This window comes from Crocodylus siamensis, chromosome 5 (genome assembly GCF_052110815.1).
Source record: "Crocodylus siamensis isolate JL-2025a chromosome 5, ASM5211081v1, whole genome shotgun sequence".
Lineage (NCBI taxonomy): Eukaryota > Metazoa > Chordata > Crocodylia > Crocodylidae > Crocodylus > Crocodylus siamensis.
This window is the reverse complement of record NC_143399.1, coordinates 112,822,229-112,841,041: the sequence shown is the minus strand read 5'-3', so window position 1 is coordinate 112,841,041 and position 18,813 is coordinate 112,822,229. Positions and strand designations below refer to the sequence as shown.

The 18,813-nt window shown below is 47.2% G+C and overlaps 1 protein-coding gene across 3 annotated transcripts in view; it reads left to right on the top strand.

Annotated features, from left to right (window-relative positions):
- LOC149864456 (uncharacterized) overlaps positions 1-18,813 on the top strand; it is a 250,048-nt gene that overhangs the window by 213,698 nt on the left and 17,537 nt on the right. For 2 of the 3 annotated variants that reach the window (XR_016442726.1, XM_090049961.1), the window contains exons 1-4: positions 10,658-10,688; positions 10,858-11,015; positions 11,851-12,387; positions 12,570-12,683. Coding sequence is in view for 1 of the 3 variants with exons in the window: in XM_090049961.1 (XP_089906087.1) it covers positions 12,184-12,387; positions 12,570-12,683 (318 nt within the window). In the remaining 2 variants the exon portion in view is untranslated. Of the gene's footprint in view, positions 1-10,657; positions 10,689-10,857; positions 11,016-11,850; positions 12,388-12,569; positions 12,684-18,813 lie in introns of those variants that run through there. The other variant, XR_016442727.1, reaches the window with a different exon arrangement.

The window sequence follows — 18,813 nt, the reverse complement described above, 5'->3', positions numbered from 1 at the left end:
CATGGTTGTTGCTTGGTGTCTGCTACATATTTTCCATCAGGGCACTTGGTGTATTGTGAAGATATCTGCGTACTGGAGATATTGTTAGCAGGCTTTACGTGTCTTGTCATAGCAGGGTCTGGATCCATTTGGTGTGTTTTGAGCTGTAGGAATTTGGCTTCTGGTGATGAGGTTAGCGAGGTTTAGTTCTTGTTTGAATTTACAAACCACTTTTCACAGACGAGCCTATGAACTGCACTTCATCAGCCTTCTAGGTACAGAAACTCATGGGCTCAATACAGACATTGCAATTCTGACACACTGTAATCTGCCAGACATCTGACTCCCCATGTATCTCTCCACTTTTACCTGCTACATCCTCCATTCCCTGCCCCCACCTCCCCCAGCCTGTTCCTCACCCCCTGATGCCTCCATTTGCATTTTCACTGGCTGGTTTTCTTACCTGCATTGCATGCCAGCCTCTGGCTTCTTTACTATTCCTTCCATCCAGGAACAGCACACGGACACACAAACTGTAGGTGCTTCCTCAGCCTGACAAAGGGTTTTTCAACCTAAAATCTTGCTAAGATATGTTTGTCCAATTTTTCAGTTGGTCTGCTAAAATATACCAAATTGACCCAAAGGACCTTGTCTGCCAGTGCCATGTCTTTAGACCAACACCCCAGCACCTGTCCCTGGCCAGCTGGCCGGAAGGATGCAGGGCCCTGGGCACATCTAGGCCCCAGGGTTGGGGCTGGCAGGAAGAGTTCTCTGGCAGCTGCTGGAGAAGGAGCTTCTGCAGGAAAGGAAAGAAAGGCTCTGTGGCAGTTTGGCTGCCTGAGATGCTAGTGCTACTGTGCTGCTTACTCACCTGTTGTTATTTAAAGTGCTGGAGCAGGCTGAGGTTGTAGGGTAGGAGGCAGCCTTTTTGGGGCTCACTACTAAGTGCCCAGCACCAGTGAGGGCATGCCTTAAAACACACACAGTAACAGGCCATAAGCTCGTCAGCAGCTTGAGGTACATTTTCCCAGAAATCTCTCCACCTATCTCCTTGAAACTTGACAGGCTTTGTGGCCTCAGCAGGGGCTACCCTCCCTGCTATTTTCTTTCAAATCAGGAAAGAAATTAGAAAGTTATGGGCATTTCTGTGATTCCGCATTATAGCCTATGGGCAAAACATTGAAACACGTTGAAACAGTGAGACATTTTTGACTAAATGAAACAGAACAGTGCTTTGAAACAGCGAAACGAAACTCTGTCCCTTTGAAATGGCAAAATGGAAGGGGAAACGGAATGATGCTGTTTCGCACAGCCCTTGTCATAGCATATATAAAATATGTTGCCTAGTATTTGAATCTTACACTTTTCGGCAGAAACCCACATGCCTGAGTCAAAATAGATGGCAGTTTTGATATGACTGATGAACTCTTATGATGAACTGTTATAATTGTTTAGCTGTGTTTTTTAAACTTTTGATAGTTTTCTTCATTCCAAGCCTTCAAGAAAATGACATCAATTATTTATTGTCCCCTCTTCCTCCCCTCCAACAGTCACACCCATACATTGCTAAAGGCCTATCATGAAACTCAGTCTCTTTCCCCTTTTGATCGTTGTCCTGCCTGGTGCACTGCTGTGGAGACACTTGGGCCTTGACCTTACCTACCCCTTGCTCCTTTGGAAAGTAAGCTGTTGCCTATGAAGGCTTATGGTTCTCTGTGTACCAGTTAGTCCCTAAGGTGCCATCAAGTTTTACTTGGCCCTTTGGAGAATGTGTGCAGAGCTGTGGGTGGGCAATGCATATAATCTACCTGGAGGCCTTGATGCATCATGACTGGAATCCATTAGAAGTTGCAGTTGACTTTAAATGAAAATACATTCAGGCCCCTGTTGAGTAATATTTTGATGGGATTTAACAGTGAGCAAGAGTTAACAATGAGATTAGCCATATAAAATAAGTCTAATTAAATTTGGAAATAGTTTTGTCATATTCACACTCTGTGAAGATAGAGAGAAACTTAAGATGCACTAAGAAGTGGGCTGGTGGATGGGTATGAATGTGGAGATAGAGAGAATTATATATACACTTAACACTTACCTAATTCTGGTTCCTATATATTTTCACAACCTTTCACAGTATTCTAGTGTGTTTCAGCTAAATGTTTTTCTGTCTTGCTCTCTGTTTATAATTCTGACTTTTGGCAGCATGTAGATACATGCTCTATTGAGCAGTCCAACACAGAGGTGTTTCTGCCTTTTTAATTAAATACGGTAGGAATGTAGTCATTTCATTTTTGTTTTAATTTTCTGCTGCTTCAAATTGTTAGGAATGGAATATTGTTAGAAATGGAGTATTGTTAGAAATGCACAGCTTGGATCTTGCACCCGATAAGAAAGAAACACTGCCAAGGACTTTTTTTTTCCTTTCCCAGCCTTGCCACAGCTTTTCTTATGCTAAATTGCAGACTCTCCCCCAGCTTCTCCCTAGCCTTTCTCATACAGATTACAGAAGCTGGAATTCAACTGACTGTGTCCTTGAAAAGGGGGGGTTTGAACTTTTGGCGACCTGCTGTAGTTTCTGAGCATGCTTAATTAGCTGATGCATATTTACCTCTCCACCCTGCATACTTAAGTAGTTAATTATACTATACATGCAATGTATGTAGTGATGTAACCACATGTATGCTTGTATGAAACGGAAGTGAGCTGTAAGAGTTCCTGTTTCTGCACACGTGCCCAGGAGGGAGAAGATAAATACTGCCTGCAAAATTCCTTTGTTGGTTCGGAGTAATCTGAGTTCTTGACTCTGCTCTGACCCTATTTGCAAATACACCTTTTGTGCCATCTAATGAGTGTGTGTCTGTGATTTTTGTGGCCTCCAGAGAAACGAACTGCTTTATGCATCAAAATTGTGCATTAACAGGGATTGTGAATATTCTATACACTAGCAGCAACAATATTTTCCTAGAATTTCTGCACATTGAACCTTAAAGCCACACTTTTCTAATAACCTGCTTGAAGGCAAGCAATATTGCATTAAAACAATTCTTTGAGATATTTCTAAAGACAATAAACAGTTTATAGATGACTGGCTGATACTTTCCTTTTCTCTGAATCTGTACTGAGTCTATATGATGAAGTACATAGTTAGTTTAAGCTGTGTTATTGAGAGTACTCTCTTGGGTAGCAGAAAACAGAGATTTTGTGGCTTCTACTGTACTTCTGAACTTCTAGTCTAATCATACATTATTCAGGAACATATATATTTGTAAACTATTATAGACATACTAGCAAATTGCCCATCAGGGATGATGGGGGGTGGGGTGGGGGGGAGAAGTTGGGGGGGGCAGGGATGGAGCCCAGTGTCCAGCCCTGCACCCCTCCCTTGCCACTTTGGACCTGCTTCCCTCCTCCTGCAGCTAGTTGAGGTCTGGCCCCACCCTGCCTGCCATGCCGGGTTCACTGCCCCCACTGTGCCAGGTCTGGGCCCACTGTCCAGGCCCATTGTCTCCAGTGTGTTTTGGGCCCAGGCCTGGGCCCAAGCCCTCTTCCCTGGCTGCGCCAGGCCCATTGCCCCTGCTGCACTGGGCCCATACTCGCTGCCCCCACCATACTGTTTCACAAACAGCGGTTCATTCCCTGGAGGCGCGCAGAGATCACAGACACACAGACATCAGTCGGCACTTAAGGGTCTATTTGCTTGCAAGCAAGGCCAGAGAAGGGAGCTCGGCTCAGATCAGTCTCCGGCCCCTGATTGTGTTTGCAAGCGGCATTTATCTTCTCAAATCTCCTGGGCGCATGCGCAGACACAGAAGTTCTTGCAGCTTACTTCCGTTTCATACAAACATACATGTAACTACATCATCACATACATCGCATGTATAGTATAATTAGTCATTTGAGTGGGGAGGGCGGAGAGGTAAATATGCAACAGCTAATTAAACATGCTCAATGCCACAAGGGTTCATCAACAGTTCATTCCCCAAGGCTATGCAGTTAAATTCCAGTTTCTGTAATCAGCATGTGAAAGAGTAAGGAGGATGAAAGAAGAACCTTGGGCAGTGTTCTTTTCTTGTCAAGAGCAAGATGCAAGCTGTGCAATCCTAACAATACCCACACCAGGCCTGTGCCCGCTGCCCCTAGCCCAGGCCCGCTCCCCACTCCTCTACCATTCTGGGCTTGGCCATGCTCCCCCATATGTACAATTCCACGTTACTCCCCCCTCCTCTTCCCCGGTGCTTCTCTGGGTCCAGTCCTGCTCCAACCCCCTCTGCTCCACCCCCTCTAACTGCATGGCCTGGGGGGGGTAGATCAAGACACCCCCTCCCCAATTTAAGAAGGAGTGGGGCAGGAGTGAATTTTTTACCCTTGCCTCTGCTCCACTTCCTCCTGCACAGTGAATAGGGCCCCAGCCAGGCCAGGTCATGGGGCAATCAGAGCCCAGCAGCTCCTCTAGGGCTGTGGATGGGTGGCTCCTGCCACTGTGCACACCACAGGGGAGGGGGAACATGTTTTTCCCCTCTTGGCTCCCCTGTGTCATGCCCCTGGATGATCCGCTGGGATCCAATTGCCCCATACCCTGGCCTGGCCCGGCTAGGGCCCTATTCATGGTTAATGAGGCCCTGGCTGTGGCAAGGGTGGGCTGCAGACCTTTACTCCCTGCCTTGCTGCCACTGCTTTTATCTTGGCATGGCACTAAGTGCCTCACTGCCTGGCCTGCCCCGTGGTGGAACTCACATGTGAACTTGCTGCTGTCAAAGCAGTGGCAGTGAGGCAGAAAGCAGAGGGTACAGCCCACCCTTGCCCTGTGCACAGAAGTGTGTCATGTCCCCCTCCCCGTTGGCTCCCTGGCTATGCACCCCTGGAGGAGCCCCCGGGCTCCGATTATCCCACAGCTCAGCCTGGCCCAGTCCCTATTCACTATGAATAGGGCCCCAGCTGGGCCAAGCCAGGTTGTGGGGCAATCAGAGCCAATTTCTCTGGTGTTGGAGCTTGATCCAGCCTCTCTGAGTGCTGGCCTGGGACGGGAGTACCTCTAGCCCTGGTGCTTGTGCTCTGCTAGGGGAGCAACTGCCTGTTTTTACACTCCTTCCCTCCAGCACACACCCGCTCTCCCCCCTCCCACACACCCTCATACACATATACCTATACCCATCAGCATGTTTGTCTAATATAGGCCATATGTTTTATAGTCATGCTCATTGTTGGCTGTATTTAATCAACTTTATAGTTGGTTTCTTTTACTACTAATCACACGCTGCTTTTGGCAGCAGTTTAACGATAGTGTATTTAGTGAGATTTCCTCGTGTGTAATTATAAGGCGAGGGGCTTTTCCCCCCATGCTGCCAGTTGGGGTGAGGGGGCAGGGGAGGAACTTGTTTTATATCCAAGTAACCACTGTATTCAGTTTTTCAAGAAGCTGATCAACTTTTAGTAAGAGCAAAAGAGTATGCAGAAGTTCAGTCAAGAACTTCTGCATATAGACTTTCCCTTTATGGGGGTGAAAAAGTGCAGTACAAACAGATATATTAATATAACTTATGTCTGTAAGCTATTCATCAACTGAACAATTTACTTTCAACTCACTGGGAAAGCTTAGGACTTCATATGAAGAATTTAGGAAGCTAGCCAAGACAAGGAAATGATTCTTCCTTTCTCAGAAACATATACAAAACCAGTCTCTTACCTTGTATGTTCTATGGATTCTGGTTATGGATGTATACTTAAGCATGTTATGGCTTTTGGATATGAATGGCTTCAAATGGAGCTCAGAACAATGCCTGATTTGTCTGTAAGTCCTCAAATTTATGTCAAAGCTAAACATAAGGCAAATCTGTAAATTACATGGACCCCTTAATTTGCAAGAATGGGCCTCATGTTCATTCCTTATTCTGTCCATAGTGAACGGGCATTCATTTGGGGTTGAAATGAAGCCACTTATCTATCTATAGAACAGAAGCAACACAAGCAATAGCAGGACAACCTTTCCTACAATTTCTCACTGACATGTTCTACTGCTGTGAGGAATGGATCATCTGTGAATGTAAAACAGCACTTTAGCCCCTCTGTTCATTAAACTCTTGCCCTCTGTGCTGAGATTGCCATTGGTGATAACTGGAGGTCATATATAGCTTGCAGACACCTCTCCAGAGAGAACTGGACAAAAACATTGAGCTCTTTTTAAGCCACAAAACAGTCATCACTGAGATTAAAAATAAAATAAAATAAAGGTTGCTCTTTATTTGCAAACTGGAAAGCACAGACATGGTCTGTTCTTTAACTAAGAGGGGCTTTGGCTCTTTGGGTTTAGCTTTAGGTGTGTCATATGTCTTGGGGTTTTACATCATAAAACATACTGGAGAAGCCACACAAGTACTATGGGATTCTCAGTATGTGTCTGCTAAATATGTACAAACATTCAATCCTTCATTGTGTATAAGCTGCTCCTCTATCTGGTTTGTTTTGTGGTTGGTGCTAAAACACAGACTCAGATAAAAAACACTACATAACTGAATTATTATTTACTTCTACCTCTGCATACTCTAGGGAAGTTTTTTTTTAAAGGTACTCATGACAGGCACTAAAGTTCCGTTGAAAGTCAGGCATTAAAAATCTATTTGCAATTAAAATTCTGCTATTTAGACACACAAAAGGAAATAGAATTCTGCCCTAATTGTCTGACTGCAATTTGTGCCCTTGAAAATCACTTCTGTCTTCACTTCTCTGTGACTCGGTTCATTCAGCTTTAAGTTGGGTATAACACTTTCCTATCTACCTAGGAACGTGTTTTATTTATTCCAAGGCAAAGGTTTTAGAAGAAAGACAAGTTGTCACTGCTGTTGTTATTTTTTCAATAATAAGTTGGGAGCTTAGAATGCTGAAACCTTGGTCTTCTATGATTTAAAAAGTAAATGTTTTTTATCCAGTATAAAGTCTGAAAAGATTTTTCTTTCTTTTTTTAAAATAAAACTTGAGTTCTAGACAAAAGGTAGTACAAGAGATGCTGCAGAAAGTATCAAAAGTAGATCCTCTCATTGGAAAACGAGGAAGTTAAATAAAATTAACTCCTATTTTGCCTTTAGTTTCATTTATGCAGCTCCATTCATTTTGGTAGTGTAGCTCAAGCAAAAATAAGGTCAGAATTTTGTATGCCTATTGAGAGAGCTGTCTTACTTTAGTGGTTAGAGTTTTTGTATCAAGACTCTATAGGTGATGGGTGGGGGGAAACCTTCTTTACATATAAAAAGATATGGCACTTCAAACCTGTTTAATTTTATGCATGTTAATAGGCTTTTTTACTGTCCTATGTTGTACCCGCAGAAAGCAGGTGTTTTTGAGGTGTTTTGTTGTTTGAAGGTTGACAAATATGTAAAAAAATGATCGACTGTTATGAATCCAGGAGGGTTCACTGAAACCAGTTAACACCAGTGTTGGAATTTTGTACCTGATGAAGTTAATAGGAGGGAATCTTTGTGCCAGCTTCCTGAGGGCCAGGATCTCAACCAAGCTAGTGTGTATAATTGATATCTCAGATATTGGAATAATCTTTTGGGTGTCTACAAATGACTGCAGTAAAGGATAGATGACTACTGAAAGTGATTTCAAGTGGGGTAATTTTTTAATCACATTGTATTATGGGAAAATTATTTCAAAGGTCTCAGTTGTGTTTAGAAAAATGCACTAATTTTAGACTAACTGTGGGATTTTTTTTTTGTTTCCTTGAGCTGGGAATAGTTGGCCTTGAGTGGCACAGGAAATGGTGGAGGGCAGCAGCCAAAACTTCTGGAAAATAGCTGATGTCTGAGCTTTTTGAGCATAAGCACAGCCGCAATATATTATATATTATACATTAGAGTTAGCATTGTTAACATGGTGATTGATCTGGGCCAGATCTTCAGCTGGTGCACATTTCTTATCCAATAATTTATATGGAGCTAGTTTGACTTATACCAGCTGAAGGCCTACAGCAATAGTATTTTGTCTAAATTAATTTTCCTTCAAATAAAAACGAAAGGGTCTTCTATTTTTTTTATGTCAGTACACATCTGTTGCAAGATTGGAATTACTCAAGCTAGGGTGCTTGTGAAGGGGATCTGTTCCTTAGTTCTTCTAACCTTAGGTATCTTTTTGTGGCTTTAGCACTGCTTTTGACTTCTGAAATGCCAACTCTTCTATCTGTGATTTTTCACCATGTTTTATAGTTGAAGGATTTGTACAGGGTATTTCTCTGTTCTTTCTTATTTTAAAATGATCAGTTAGCAATAAAAGTCCTTGAATTAAATCAAATTCTAAAATATTGCATGTATGAACAGAGGGATTATTGTAGAGGTATCACTGTTTACCAGAGACCGAGGGTATATTTAAATATACAGGAAGATGAATATCCAGAGCATTTAAAATTAGATCGAGACCTAAATTCTGCCTTCTCATCCTTAGTTGCCTTTTAAAATAGGAGATGGACCTAAATCAAGCCCTAGATCCATACAGGCAGTCCTCAGATTTACGACACAACTAGTTCCTGAAAACCACATCATAAATCAAAAGGTCATAACTTGAAACCAATTTTCCCATAGAAACAATGGTACAAATGGGGTGTTGGTTCCTTTACCATGCTCGACAGGTAAGCCTGTTGTGGGGGGTGGGGGGGGGGGGAAAGGGGTGCGGGAGGACTGATCAATGCCCTGCAGCCAGGGCTGGGGCTGGGAAAGGGACTTCCCAGCTGGGGCAGGGGACCACAGGGTGGAGTTGCTGAGCTGCATCCGACAAGTGGCATGCAGTGGTGGGAGCTGCTCCAGCCTTCCTGTGCCTCCTGGATGAGCCACAGCTTCACACCACCCTGTCTCAGCTGGATGAGTGGTGGCAAGGCATGGGGAGTGCCATGGATTTGTGTGGGGCAGCCAGGGCTGGGGCTGCACTCCAGGTGGGTGACAGGGGCTATGGGGAATTTAAGAGTGGCTGCAGCCCCCCATAACCCCTGCTCTACCACCCACCCTGCACAGATCTGGAGCACATGCCCCTGCCATGCCCTGCTGCTGCCACCACTTTCCCAGCTGGGGCAGGGCAGAGCAAAGCCGTGGCTTGTCTAGGGGGTTTGGGGAGGCTGGAGTGGCTCCCACTGCTGTGCAGCTCCTCCACCCCAGCTGGGTGAGTGATGGCAGGGCATAACTCCTGCTCCCAGAGCTGCCATGCCCGCCTAGAGTGAGCTGTACCTGTGTCCTGCGTCCCCGCTTCCCTAACTGGGTGAGCAGTGGGAGGGCAGAGTCCCCATGCCCAGCACTGCTGCATCTACCTGGAGTGCAGCCCAGCACAGCCCCAGCCCCACCTGCTCTGCAGAGATCTGGGCACACACCCTCTCCCATGTCCTCCTGGACTGGCAGTGCACAGCGGCAGGAGTTGCCCTGACCACTCCCTGCACCCCCTGCCACCCAGCTGGGCAGCTTGCCCCAGCTGCAATCCCTCCTTCACTGTGGGATGTTGATTTGCCCACCCACACCACATCCCTCCCACCACAACAGATTTACAAGCTGGATGCACGCATGTTGAATGTCAGGCGAAACGTATCAATTTACAAGAGTTGTAAATGTCATTCATCGTAACTCAAAGTCATAAGTCAATGACTGCCTGTATTCCAAAGTTAGATTTGAATTAGCATTATGGACTGAGGACTGTAGGATTTGTCCCAAAGACATATAGCAGTCAAACTCAATACAACTGTGTGAAGACAGAGTTCTGCCAACATGATGATAGGGGAATTTGAGTGCTGGCTGTCCAATATAGCTGATTTGGGATATATAAAAATTAATGTTGATCCACTGAAACAGTCATACCAGCTTTGATGAAGATTTTGTTTGGGAAAGTTTTTCAGTTTTAGAATGAAAATTTTAATTAACACTAGAAAAAGAGGGGCTTTTATTTCTTTGGGTTTTATTTTCTGTAAAGAAACAAAAAAAATGTGAAGGGGCTTAGGTTTGTTCCAGTGCAGAATGGGAAATGATATAAAAACTTGATAAGTTTTTCAATAGATAAAAACACAGTTTCTTAGCTAGTTGTATTCAATAAAAAATTAAACATAACTCAGATTTCAAATTAGGGTGGGAATTTCAGAATGGCAGACTTTAAATTTGTCTTTGTACAGAGCTGAACTTTGGGCCAGAGTAAGTTTTTAAAATTGTGGATCTGAGTTTTGATGCTGAAATGCCTCTGTTTTTAATATCATGACTGATGACTTGAAAATCAACAGGCAACTGTGACACAAAGAGACTTATCAGCAGACATCTGAGCTAGAAGCTTGGTGTTTACTTATCATACAATAGAGACCAAGACACTCTCCTTAGGGCTGTGAGAAGCTTCAGACCGCAATTCGGATTCAGAAAAGATGCGGAGGCTGAATCTGCAAGTCTGAATCGAATTGCTAGCTGCTTTTGGCTTTTCAAATAGATTCGGAGCTTCTGAATTGATTTGGAAAAGATTCAGTGATTTGGAGATTCAGAGGGCTGTCCGTATGGGGAAACAGAAACTTAGAAGCGGGGAAGGGGGAGCAGTGGGGGGAAAGACTGACATGTCTAGGTGGCCAGTGAGCACGATTTCTGTCTAACTGCCTTTCCAATTACAGTGTCTGTGGGGAGGGACATAGAAACAGTATAAGAGCCTCTGTGTGCAGACCTGCCCTGCATTTCATGAGCTGGTTCTGCCTGAGCAATAGCATCAGAAAGGTACTGTGCTTCCTGGCTTGCTTCATAGAGTCAATCAGTTGTAATTTGCCTGCTCCTTTTTGTTGTTAGAAAGGATTGGATAGGATTTAGCTAAGCTTATCTTAGAATCTCTTTACTTAATACTATCCAATTCATTTCTTTCAGTTTATGTTTGCTTTCTTTTTTGCAGGTGTGCAAACTTTGAAAAAAGAAAGCTCAGTTGGGGCAGTTGCGAGGGTCAGGAGCAGGGCGCATGTGTGCCCCGCACACGTATGCCACCTTACCTCAGCAGTGGAGGCAGCAGTGGTGGTGGCAGTGGAGGGGGCAGCAGCAGCTGATCCCCCTAAGGTAAGTGGGGCAGAGGGTGCCGGCACACCTGAGGCCGGTCTGAAGGGGAAGCCCTTCAGATCCCTCTTAGTTCAGCCGGCAGGGAGCTGTGCGAGAGCAGTACAGGCAGTCAGGGGGAGGGCTAGAGGTGACTATTCCCCCACAAAGAGGGGAGCAGCCCCAGGATAGTCCCTTGGGGTGGTGGTGTCTGCCACCCCAGGAATCCCAGGATCCCAGCAGGAGGGACAGTAGGGGGTGTGGCTGCTGGCAGGCACTTCCGGTCTAGCCGGGACACCCGATTTGGCTGTAGGGCCAGCCACAGGAATCTCAAACTGCGGGCTTTTAAAAGCCATGGTTTGAAGGAACTCCTGGCAGTTGGGGGTCAGGAGCAGAGGGAGCAGGGTGCACATGTGCCCCACAAACAGGCACGCTCTATAAGGGTGCACTGTCATTTGTGCCAGTGTTCATGTAAGGCAAGTACATGGTAGCGGCCTGGAAGAGCACCTCCAACAAGTGAGAATAGCAGATTCAGCTCCACAGAAATGGTGCAGATGCAGAGCACAGATGCTAGGGTCTTCCCCCCACCGGCGGTGCCACATGCCCTGGGCTCTTCTGAGTCCTCCACCCAGATGGAGCTCCTGGTAGCGTTGGTTGTCCCCCTGTCTGTGGGGGAGGCTTGGTGGGGTCCCAGCAGCCGGTGGGAGGGGAGGGCCCTGGTGGTTCCCTTGCCTGTCCTTCCTGTGCCTGACTTAAGGCTCTGGAGGAGCAGGTATGGAAGCTCCAGGCTGAGGTGAGCAGGTTGCGGGGAATCAGGGCTGCAGAGGATGAAGTTGACTCATATTTCTGTTCACTGCAGGACCAGTCCTCCAGTGCACAGTCCCCCCAGGAGACGTGTTCAACACAAGAGTAGCAGAAGGTATCCACCAGATCCAGGGCTGCTCGGGCTAGCATGGCGAAGGCTCCCCAGGTACAATTTGGGAACAGATCTGAGGCCTTGGCAGCCGTGGCAGAGAAGAACGAAGGTGATGCCTCCAGCAGGGACAATGCCACTCCACGCAAAACACAGACAGCACAGAGAGGGAACATCGGGATGAAGAAACACCAGGTCCTCCTCCTCAGGGACATCATCCTAAGGAGAACAGAGGGACCCATCTGCCGACCCAACCCCATGGCATGAGAGGTCCGATTCATGCCCGGCGCTCAGATTCAGGACATCACAGAGAGGATCCCGGTCTACATTCAACCCTCAGACCAGTACCCCATGGTTCTCATCCACATGGGAACAAATAACTTGGCCAGAGGCAACTCAGAACTCATCATGAAGGACTTTGAGGTCCTGGGGGCCAAGTTCAAGGAGACGGAGGCACAGGTGGTATTCTCCTCTATTCTCCTGGTGAGTCGGCATGGACCGTGACACAAGGCTTGCATTGGTGAGGTCAACTGCTGGTTATGGAGTTGGTGCCACCAGGCAAGCATCGGGTTCCTGGATAATGACCAATACTTTCACTCAGGGGACTTGCTTGGGTGGGATGGGCTACACCTCTCTCCTAAAGGCAAGTATGTCTTCTCTTCCAGGTTGGCTCATCTCATGTGGCACACTTTAAACTAGCTTCACTGGGGGATGGAACCACAGGAGGACTTGAAGACACCTCCCAACCAAGACAGGTGATGTGCACAAGGAGTACCCAGGTAAGAAACAGGGGTCCAGATAGTCCTGGGAATCAGGGGAGTGGCACATGCACCAATTCAAGGCCTTAAATATCTCTATACCAATGCTCATAGTATGGGGAATAAGCAGGAGGGACTCGCCCTCCAGATAGCTAGTTCAAACCTGCACATAGCAGGGCTCACAGAAACCTGGTGGGATTCATCCCATGACTGGGCGGTTAACATTAGGGGCTATAAACTATACAGGTGGGATAGAACAGGGAGGAAATGGAAGGTTCTCCACCTTGGAAGGAAAAATCTGCAGCATCCTTTTAGGCTTGGCAGTGCTATGCTGGCTAGCACTATGGAAGAAAGAGACTTGGGGGTCATCATTGACTACAAGATGAACATGAGCCTTCAGTGTGATGCTGCGGCTAGTAAAGCGACCAAAATGCTGGCTTGCATCCATAGATGTTTCTCAAGTAAATCCCGGGACATCTTTCTCCCCTTGTACTCAGCCTTGGTGAGGCAGCAGCTGGAGTACTGCATCCAGTTTTGGGCTCCACAATTCAAAAAGGATGTGGAGAAGCTTGAGAGAGTCTGGAGGAGAGCCATGCACATGATCAGAGGTCAGGAAAACAAACCTTACGACGACAGGCTGAGAGCCATGGTGCTCTTAAGCCTGGAAAAGCGCAGGCTCGGGTGACCTGATGGCCACCTATAAGTTTATCAGGGGTGACCACCAGCATCTGGTGGAACATTTGTTCACCAGAGTGCCCCAAGGGATGATGAGGTCGAACAGTCATAAATTACTGCAAGACCATTTCAGGCTGGACATAAGGAAGAATTTCTTTCCTGTCCGAGCCCCCAAGATCTGGAACAGGCTGCCATCGAAGGTGGTTCAAGCACCTACATTGAACACCTTCAAGAGCAAATTGGATGCTTATCTTGCTGGGATCCTATGACCCCAGATGACTTCCTGCCCTTTCAGTGGGGGGCTCTTCCGAGGTCCCTTCTGGCCCTAATGTCTATGAAATCTATGAAAGGCAGGGGGTGTGGTGCTCTACGTCAAAGAGAAATACACACGCTCAACCAGCAGGATGGGGTCTGAGGAAGGGCAGGCTGAAGTGCAAGTCTCTGGGTCAGGATACAGGAGGGTCGTGGGGAAAGGGACTTAACAATGGGGGTCTACTACAGACCTGCTAACCAAGGAGAAGAGCTGAACCACGAATTCTCGGGTCAGCTTACGGAGGCACTTAAGGTAAGGGGTATAGTTGTCATGAGTGATCTAAATTACCCAGACATCTGCTGGGAGGAGCAGTCTTCCAGGTCTGACCGCTTACAAAGGTTCCTTGCTGAAATACAGGACCTCCACTTAACCCAGGAGGTGCACAGTCCTACCAAGGGGAATGCCCTGCTGGACCTGGTCCTGGCCACAGGTCCTCTACTACCTGGGTGATAGTGATCATCACTTGCTGGAATTCACCATCCAGCACAGGGTGCCAAGGGCCTGCAGCAAGGCAGTAGCCCTTGACTTCAGAAGGGCCAGCTTCAATGAGTTGAGATTAGTGGGAGAGGCACTGGGGTCCTGGAGAGTAGGGGAACTGGGTGCCCAAGATGAGTGGTTGTTCCTTAAGGAGATGATACTCAGAGCCCAAGGGATGACAGTCCCAACAAGAAGCAAAGGGGGAAAGAGTGCCCAAAAGCCATCTTGGTTCACCAAGGGCATTCGGGAATGCCTGATTGCCAAAAAGGCAGCGTACACCCAGTGGAAGGGAGGGGTTATCACCAAAGAGGAGTATACCTCCACCACTTGGGTCTGTAGGGGGGCTGTTGGGAAAGCTAAGGCAGATACTGAACTAGGAGTAGCATCAAGGACAACAAAAAAAAAAATCCTTTTTTAGATACATAGGGAGTATGACGAAGGCACCGGGTAATGTGGAGCCCCTGCAGGATATGCTTGACTGCACTTTAGGAAGGATGTGGACAGCATTGAGAGGGTCCAAAGGAGGGCCATGCATGATCTGGGGACAGCAGGGCAGACACTACAAGGAGAGGCTATGGGACCTGAACCTGTTCAGCCTTCACAAGAGAAGGCTGAGAGGGGACCTGGTGGCCATCTATAAACTCACCGGGGGGGGACAAGCGGGGAATGGGAGAAACCCTGTTCCCTCGAGCACCTCCTGGAGTAGCAAGGAATAACGGCTGTAAGTTGTTTGAGTGTAGGTTCAGGCTGGACATTCGAAGGCACTACTTCACAGTCAGGGTGGCTAGAATCTGGAACCAACTTCCAAGGGAAGTGTTGATGGCTCCTACCCTGGGGGTCTTTAAGAGAAGGCTTTATGTTTACCTAGCTGGGGTCATTTGAGCTCAGTTCTCTCTCCTGCGCAGGGCAAGGGGTCAGACTAGATGATCTACAAGGTCCCTTCTGACCCTACATATCTCCATCAGTGTTTTCCCTTCCAGCGTGATCCATCACTGTGCAGGGAGGCACACAGATTGCACACACACATAGAAAAAGAAAAATCAGATATTCATAGAAGAAGAGAGTCAGATTATATATAGTAGTTATTAATATTATTATATTTAGTTTACATAGAGACTGACGACAACACAGAAGTCAGATTCAGTTTGAGACTAACATAGAACTCAGGGTCTTAGAAGGAGGAGATATATCATTTTAGGTACACATTACAACACAGAAGAAAAACAAGAAGTACAGTACACATTCACATTAATAGAACATCACAGAAGACACCATATATAGTTATTAATAATCAAAGCAGAGTCCAGTGCATGCACGCAACACAGAGGGAATAGCATAGCAGAGGGGATAAAGCATACAGAGTCACACTTCCCATTCATAATTCATTGTAAATAAATACATCACAGCAGAGAAGACAGACAGCACACATTTTTTTACATAGTTCTTAATATGTATTACTGAATCAATCAAACAATCAAAGAAGAGCCCAGTGCATGCATGCAACACAGAGGGAATAAAACACACAACACAAAAGGAGACACACACACGCACACAGTGGAATTCTGACACACTGCAACCTGCCAGACATCTGACTCCCCAGGTACCTCTGCACTTTTACCTGCGCTGCTACATCCCCCTTTCCTGCCCCCACCCCCACCCCAGCCTTTCCCACACCCCTGGCACCTCCATTTCCATTTTCACTGACTGGCTTTCTTGCCTGCATTGCGTGCCAGGCCAGCCTCTGGCTTCTTCACTATTCCTTCCATCCAGGACCAGGGGACATGCCAACTGCAGGTACTTCCTCAGCCTGACAAAGGGTTGAGCCAGCTAAGTAATTTTGACCTGCTGTCGTTTACAGTAGTACAGCTGACCGAGGCTGTAGGGGAGGAGGAAACCTCACTGGGAAACACTGCCATGTTGTGCAGAGGCCCCAGCACCAGTGAGCGTGCATCTACACACACCCCTACACACATCCCATACACCTACCCCTACACCCCCCCTGCCCCCACACACAGTGAGAGCAGCTAGAGAAGAAGCAGCTCCTACTTGAGAGGAAAGAACGGCTCTCTGACAGTTTGGCTACCTGACATGCTGCTGGTGCTACTGCTAGTGTTCAGTCAGTCATTAAGTTATTTTATCTGTTGTCATGTAAAGTGGTGGACTGGACTGAGGCTGTAGGGGAGGAGGAGTCCTCACTTGGGCACACTATTGTGTTGTGTAGAGACCCCAGCTCCAGTGAGGGCGCACCTAAACACACACACAGTGTCACCCACCCACATCATGAGTTTTGCCTGTTAGCAGCCATAGGTGAAGGGCTCCAGAACCCTCCCTGCACCTCTCTTTCTGACAGCTAGCAGGCTTCATGGATGCAGCAGGGCCTGGCAGGCCTGCAGTACTGTTTCCACCCCTCCCCTCCCGCGCCTTACAACAGACACAGTTGCACAAGCACCCACATCACGAGTTTTGCCTGTTAGCAGCCAGAGGTGCAGTGCCTTAGAACACCCCCTGCTCCTATGTCTTTGACAGCTGGCAGGTTTCATGGCCACAGCATTGCCTGGAAGGCATGCATAATTTTTTTTCACCCCCTGTGCCCTAAGACCGACACAGTTGCACAAGCACCCATGTCACAAGTTTTGCCTGTTAGCAGCCAGAGGTGCAGGGCCCCAGAAGCCATATTCCCCCTGCATCTATTTCCTTGACAGCTGGCAGGCTTTGTGGCTGCAGCAGGGCCTAGCAGGCCTGCAGTTTTCACCGCGCTGCACCTTAACACACACACAGTCACCCATGTCACAAGTTTTGCTTGTCAGCAGCTTGAGGTGCAGTTTCCCACAACCCCGTGCACCTGTCTCCTTGAAACTTGGCAGGCTTTGTGGCCTTATCAGGGGCTACCACCCCTGCAGTTTTCACCCCACTGTGGCTTAACACACAGAAGTGACATGAGTTTTGCTTTCAGGGCTTTGAGGTGCAGTTTCCCAGAAACCCCTGCACGTATCTCCTTAAAACTTGGCAGGCTGTATGCTCACAGTAGAGGCTACCACCTGCAAGTTTCATCCAAGTCAGACAGAAAACAACAAAGTTATAGATATTTCATTGAATTTCCCATGTCATGGGATGAGGTCCTCAAGGGTGGCCGTGTTCTCTTAAGGCCCCTTGACTGTGGCAAATTGGCTCACTGGGCACCCTCAATTCTCGCCCACCACATCTTTGATAGAAATATAAAAATAGGGAAGCTGCCTTTAATTCCTCTTGGACACGGTTTGTTGGATTCTCTGAACCCCGTGGGTTCCTAGACCCCTTGTGGGTCCTGTTTCACTATGGGTGTTTCGGGAGGACACCCTAACCTTACGGGGTTATATGCACGGCTCCAGCCACCCCTTTACCATACCCCAAGCCTCGCAGATGGTACCGGCATTGTATTGCCTAGGCCTCATTATAATTCGGCCCCTTGTCTGCCCTGAGCTCTCCACAGCCCTGTCTCTGCACCCCTTGGCATTGGGCTCTCTGCAGCCTTGTCTCTGCGCCCCTCGGCGCTGGGCTCTCTGCACCGCAAAATGCTGCGCCCTCTCTGGTGCTGGGCTCTGTGCCCCCAGATGCTGCACCCTCTCTGGCACTGGGGTCTCCACACTGCAGAGGGCCCCGAATGAGGCCTCCTCCTTCCCCAAATAGCCTCACCCAAACCACCAGTCTTATAAAACAGCAAACAAAACATAAGCCTCTGGGCTATAACAAAATAAAGTGCAGGGCATGCTCTGCCCCTTAAAAAGAGCAAAACTCCTTCTCTAATACTGAGTGCCTGGAGGCGAGGGTATCTTATGGGCTCTTGGTGCCCCATTAGCCCTAAGGGTAGCATATCCAATGGCTGTAGCATCTTTGAGCCCTTCCTCCCTGAAGGCTCCTTTGCCTTCGGCTGCCGGCAGGGAACTAGGGTTTCTATGGGCTTAGGGCTGCTTCTGGCCAGTTAACCAGGTGCAGGTGCAGCCAATTCACTCATTAGCCAGTTGTCATGGCAACCTGTACCTGGGATCTTATCTGGCCCTTTGTGTTCCCTCCCCGGGCCATCTCTGCTGTAATAGGAGCAGGCACCTTAGTGCCCTGCAACACCCCATTTATACCCTATGGCCAAATCTCTGAATTAGCTCTGAAGCTTCAGAGCCAATTTGGCTGAATCAAAGCAGAAAACTGATTCAGAGTTCCAAATCAAATCGGATCCAAATTGGCTGAATTCAAACCTGAATCAAATATTTGCACAGGCCTAACTCCTCCCTCCTATTATTTGTATAAGGGAAGAAAGAAATATAAAAGAGAGTTTATTTGAAAGAAGGCACCCTAGGGGTTGGGATGAAAATAGTGGCAACTTGCCCTGGCGCCATTTCTTGGGGTAGGCAAAAAATGTCACGTGACAGGTTGGAAGGAAAAACAGACTACAGATGGAAATGTATAGTTACGGGAGTTTAAAAATATGCACAAGACTTAGAACTGATCTGATGCTGCTATACCAGCCAGTGCCAGTGGCACTGAAAAATAAAAATAGAGCTGTAAATTAAGAAATAAAATAATTATAAGAAACAGCTGGATCTTTCAGGGCCCCCGGCCCTTGATGGGGAAATGAACAGCTTGTATAAATGAAATGTATTAATTTGGGAAAAACTGATTGAATTTCAGGTCAGTATCTCATCTATATTATTT